Source organism: Oryzias melastigma, linkage group LG3 (assembly GCF_002922805.2).
Source record: "Oryzias melastigma strain HK-1 linkage group LG3, ASM292280v2, whole genome shotgun sequence".
In the NCBI taxonomy this organism is placed as follows: domain Eukaryota; kingdom Metazoa; phylum Chordata; class Actinopteri; order Beloniformes; family Adrianichthyidae; genus Oryzias; species Oryzias melastigma.
In genome coordinates, this window is record NC_050514.1 from 7,310,310 (window position 1) to 7,315,964 (window position 5,655).

The 5,655-nt window shown below is 38.9% G+C and overlaps 1 protein-coding gene across 1 annotated transcript in view; it reads left to right on the forward strand.

The window, feature by feature from the left end:
• Positions 1-2,126: 2,126 nt before the first annotated feature.
• The window catches only part of mtch2 (mitochondrial carrier homolog 2), a 19,486-nt gene continuing 15,957 nt past the window's right edge, over positions 2,127-5,655 (forward strand). Inside the window, exons 1-2 of the mRNA XM_024295543.1 lie at positions 2,127-2,280; positions 4,954-5,038. Of these exons, the coding sequence (XP_024151311.1) occupies positions 2,194-2,280; positions 4,954-5,038 (172 nt within the window). The 5' untranslated portion in view covers positions 2,127-2,193. The remainder of the gene's footprint in view (positions 2,281-4,953; positions 5,039-5,655) is intronic.

A 5,655-nucleotide genomic window follows, 5' to 3' on the forward strand; every position in this document is an offset into this window, starting at 1 on the left:
TAAAAATATTTCTTTCACCTGCATTGAACAGTTTTGAGGTAAAAATAAAATTTTAAAGTAAACACAATGTTCATGGTTTAAAAGCATCGAAAATGTATCACCCCCCTCCACCGCCATGTCACCAGTTTGTCATTTATTGTATTTGTCTGTGTTAAAAGTACTTCTTTCACCTGCAAATTTAAACCTTACAATCTGCATTGCGAAATATGGAAGTCATTGTTGATGGTTTAAGGTGATCACCACAACACTACTTTGAGAAGGGGAGGGGGGCATTGCAGCAGAAGCTGAAAGTTCCAGGGATTTTAGTGTTAAAGAAACTTAAAAAATCAATAATTTTTAGTGTTCTGATGCTTTTAATCTATCCTCTCAAATACTCTTAGATATTTTCAATATATTCCTAATTATATACAAATAACCTCCAAGCAGTCAAAATGACTGCTATGGTAGTTCTAGTAGTTCTGGAATTCTGGGAGCCCGAGTGTTAAAATAGCTTACTTTTAGAATTATTAAGGGTTTTTTATTCATATTTTTTCTGGCAAAATGTTTTGCATCTGTAACAACTTTAGATTTACATGAGAAACTCAAGTAATCTAGTTCTGTCCTTCTGTCACCCTCTCCTAAAACTAAATTAAAATTCTCTGTCAAAATTAACACTGCTCATGGCCACTGCTGCTACCATTGTTCTGTGGCCTTCTGCTGTTTCCTGTTTGGTTTCTACAGGTGGGGCATCCTGACACATCTGTTTCTCATCACTCCACCATTATTTCAGTCTGGTTCCTTCACCTTCAAGGTGCCAGTCCTTCTGGTTCCCTTCAGATGTATTGAGTCCAGCTGAGTTTCCTGACATCTGGCCTGTTACTTGTTAGAGTATACTCTTCAGTTTTTGCCTCAGACCAAAACTACCTAAAGAAAACAAATAAACAAAGCCCACAAACTAAGACTACCAAGATCCAAACTAAAATAACAAAGCCCAGCAGACTGCTGAGGACAAAGAGGGGAAAAAGAAAAATAAACAAATAAATTAAAAAAAGAGTAATTTTTTAAAGTAAGGATTATTAAATAGCATTTATTTAATTAGATGAATTAGATGTATAAATTGATGGCTGAGGTGCACATAGATGATAAACTATGTAGGTTTGTAAATTGTAAGTTTGATCTTTCATGAGTTAAAAGCTCATATTATCTTATGCTGAAAAAACATTGGTTACAAGGTGCTCAGAACTGCACTGAGATGATCCTGTTTGGAACAGAGCAGCTTTTATTTTGAAAATAAGTAATAAAAAATTTTGAGAGGTACTTGTTTCTTTTTATATATTTGCTTTTGTTTGTACCAAAAATAGACATAATTCATGTTTATCGTTAAAAAAGAAGTTCATGAATGCAAATCCAAATCTCTTAAAGACTAAAGTAAGACTACAAGGCTTCTTCTAGGTTTTGATCAGTAAAAAACGAGCAAAAAAGGGCTCTTTCACTGGTAAAGGTTGCCGACCACTGCTCTAGGTTTATATATATATTGAGAATTAGTCAACAAAATTTAATCCAAACAATTTTTAACAACATTGACAGAAGGTTCAGTTTAATGTTTTTAAACAACTAAAACTTTTACACAGAAGGTAACATTTTGAGACTGAATATCAACAAAACTGTTTTCATAGTTTTGAGCACATTAAAGATACAAATAGAAGCTGTCCTTCATTGCTTCAAAGACATGTTATCTCCAGATTGAACGTGCTCCTGTATGTGGATGTGGGTGAAATAAAGTACAAATTGAAATCTCTCTTTCTGTCTTTTTCATTTTTTTAATATAGATCTGAGTTCCTATAAGCCCTTACTATGCTGCAATTATGTCGCATACTTCCCCTTTTGCCCTACCTCTGTACAGTTTCATATTATTATATAATGTTAAATACGTTATATTTTACTTTTATTCTACTTATTTATTTTGTTCTTATTTTTAACTTCTTTTCTATATTTTTATTGTGCTGTGCATCGCTGCTGGTGGACTCCCCACAATTTAACTGTTCCTGACAGTTACAATAAAAGTCTTTGAATCTTTGAACCTCATCCCCCCTCACTGCTGAGTTTCTGAATCGCTGTACCGTTTACAAACGCTAGGAGGCAGCACCGCTGTGATCTCCTGAGTTTCCAGCACTGAAAGCCAAAGGGACTTCCTGTCAGCGCCTCTGTCTAAAGATGGCGGACACTTTCGGCCAAGTGTTGTTGGGATCAGGGCTCACCGTCTTCTCTCATCCTCTTATGTACATTAAAGTTCTTATCCAGGTAAGAGGGGAGTCGTTAGCGGAAATATTCCAACGACGGTTCCCGTCTCGGCGTCGCGGGCATTTTCAAATTCTCGCTAACCAGATGAGAAGGGACCGCAGGTCTCCTCTGCAAATGTCTCCGATTATCTTTGACTTGCGTGGCAGGAAAAATGTAATTTCCGAGATAACATATGCAATGATTGTGATTAAAAACGTTGTTCTTTTTGCGTCGTTCTGGTGGTAAATGGCGATCTGCACGAGCGTCGGCGCCTCTCCCTGCCCCGTCCCCGTGACCTTCTGCTCTCAGTTCTGTTTGGCAGAGGAGGTTCGTCAGCTCGCTCACAAGCAGTTCACTGAGACCCTGGCAAACCCCCTGGTAGCCTATAGCATATTTATTCCGAAGAAATTCTCTCTTTTTTTTTTAAGTAAATCTCTCCTAAAGGTTCCACCTTCTCGCTTTAACATGATGACGTCACGTACTTGTGTTATCTCTAACCTTCGTCCTCTATACTCCAAGAAACGGCACACTAATCACATCTACCCGAGTTATTTATACTCGGGTAGAAAATCCAAGCAGACACACGAAGCTGTGAATTGTATTAATGTGAATGTATTCCACTCTCTTAAACACCAAACATGATGTCTCCAAACCATTGACTGTATATGAGAGCTGGACTGAGTGACCACTCCCCCCTGGGGTTCCAAACAGGAAGTACCCGCTGGTTCCAAGAACACCAAGTCCTATAAACTTCTATAGAAACTTACATTCTATTTGTCAGAATAACAATTCTTGCTCTGATGCTGTTTTAAAGATGCTAAGCCTAGCTTTTTCCCTCATGATATTTCTTTATTGCAAGTTATTAAAACTTAGAAACTGACTGGACTTTTGTTGGACCTTTGACTCTCAGGGTTTTGGTCTTAGTCCATTGTTTCCTGTTTGTTCTCATACCATGCTGTTTGTGTGTGTTTGGAGTAGAATAGATGGAATGCTTTATTGGCATTACACAGGGAGCGTGACTAAATTAAAGAGCCATAATCTTATAAATGTTTTATACCAAGGACCCTCTTGGAAATGGGATGTTGCATCTCAAGAGACTTATCCCCGTGTTTAAATAAGATAAACTGTTAATGTGAATCTGCAGTCAAAATAATTAAAGAGAATAATAAAAGCAAAATGCCATGACAGTAAAAACATTTATATATATATACAGTTGGAATGCGTCATTGAGGAGCTTGATCGTCCATGGGCAGTCACTGTGTTTGAGTCAGTTGGTCCTGACTGTGTGGATCTACATCCTCACCCTGATAGAAGCTTGAACAAGTGATGGCCAGGGTGAGAGCAATATCTCTGTACTTTGTTGGCTCTCCCGAGACATTGTTAATTGACAATGTTCTCCAGGGGCAGAGGAAAACCAATGATCTTTTCTGCAGTCCTGGGCCTAGCTATTTTCTGCATTGTCTTCTTGTCTGTAGCTGAGCTAGGAGCAAACCAAACACCCACACAGTACATCAGCTCTGGTTCTGTGACGGTTCGGTAGAAGAACACTTGCAGGTGATTTCTCTGTCGCACCCAAAGGTAGTGACACACATAGTCCAGGTTCTGTGAGCAAACTTGAGAGAATTCCGGCTCCTGTTTATCCGTCCTAAAGCTGCTTTCACACTGAACGTGATTTCACATGTCAGGGCGTCCAGTTTTGATGCTACGCCATTGTAAAGACGCAATCAGAGGTCCTGCAGTGGAATTTGAGTATCGGGCGTGGTGCCTCAGTCCAGCAGCAGTGCGATTTGGACATGACACCACGACAAATCTGACAAATCTGCACTTAGGCGAGGACACTATGTGTCACGTCAACCAATCAGGTATTCACCTTTTGGCACGTGACGTGATCTGTAGTTGAAATCCAACATGGAGGATCGATCCAGTTATTGTCCTCCTGAACTTTCGAGACAATAATGAAAAAGTCTTCTAATTCTATTCTCATTTAAATTTTTCCTCCCTCGGATTGATGTGGGACAGCAAGTCGTCAAACTGGGTCACAGAGACATGGAAGTACCGCCGAAAGCGGACTCCATTGAGATGTAGTTCCTGCAGTAGATGGTAAAGGCCAGTTCTATAGAATGCAAGCAAAGATCTTTGTAAGTGGAATGTGTGCTGTGCAGGACACAGCATGGAGCAGATTGATTGATTAACAATGTTGTGCAGCCAATCAGGACTCAATGTCCCATTAAAAATATATATATGTGACTGCAATAGGTAAACCACGTTACTGCATGGGATCACCATGATGCTACATTTTTGAAGCTTCTCTGTGTTGGAATAATAAACCAAATAGGCTGAGCTCTTCTTATCATAATTGATTGAGTTTCCTTTGTTACATTTGGAACCGAGCTGTCCTTTATCATGTTTAAATTCACATTATAGTGACAGGAATTTTCAGGGTTTCCATTCCATTCCAGTTTCCAGTTTCCATTTCATTTTAATGTATTATTTTATTTTTAAGTAGCTCCTAACCTGCATCCCACAGAAAAACATTACACTATCAATAAGAGTGTAAAAGGAAAATATCTCAGTATGAAAGGAGCTAAAATGGGCTTGTATTCACTGCACTTCATTGTTAAACTAAAATAGAGGATACACATCCCATTTGAAAGTGAGTGACCCTCCCTGGTTTGATGCTGTTTGTCTCACCAGGTTGGACATGAGCCTCTCCCTCCCACTCTGGGCAGAAACCTGTTTGGCAGACAGGTTCATCAGCTGCCTGGACTGTTTTCTTATGGTGAGTCCAACTCTCTTTCTATATTTCTGATACTGTAGCTGTATTTCATGTTATTGAGACTGAACCCAGCTTAGGTTAGTCCTGTTCTCTAGGATCTCCACCCTGAACATTGTATTTATTCCTTTGATCTAACCTTGAAATATAGGTCAAAGTCACTTGGAGAAGAAGTTATAGAAGCTGGAATCAATTATGATACCAGTCATCCACCATTATGAACTTCATTCATTCATAATAATTCAATATACACTGTTTACTAAAATTAAAGGATCACTTTAAAGAAACACATTAGATCCATCAGATCTCAATATGAAGTTGGATATCTATACAAATAATGACAGGGCAGTGTCTTAGGAACAAAAGGATGCCAAGTCTTTTAATGGAAATAAAAGTTTTCAGCCTACAGAGGCTCAATTGTGTAAACACCATAAAATCAGAGTGAAATGAAGATGTAGCAGGCTAGTTCATTTTTTCCAAAACTTAATTTCTACAACTCAAAATGCTTTTCAGTATCTTGTGTGGCCCCCACCAGCTTGTATGCATGCTGACAACGTGGCAGCATGCTCCTAATGAGACGACGGATGGTGTCTTGTGGCATTTCCTCCCAGATCTGTGTGAGG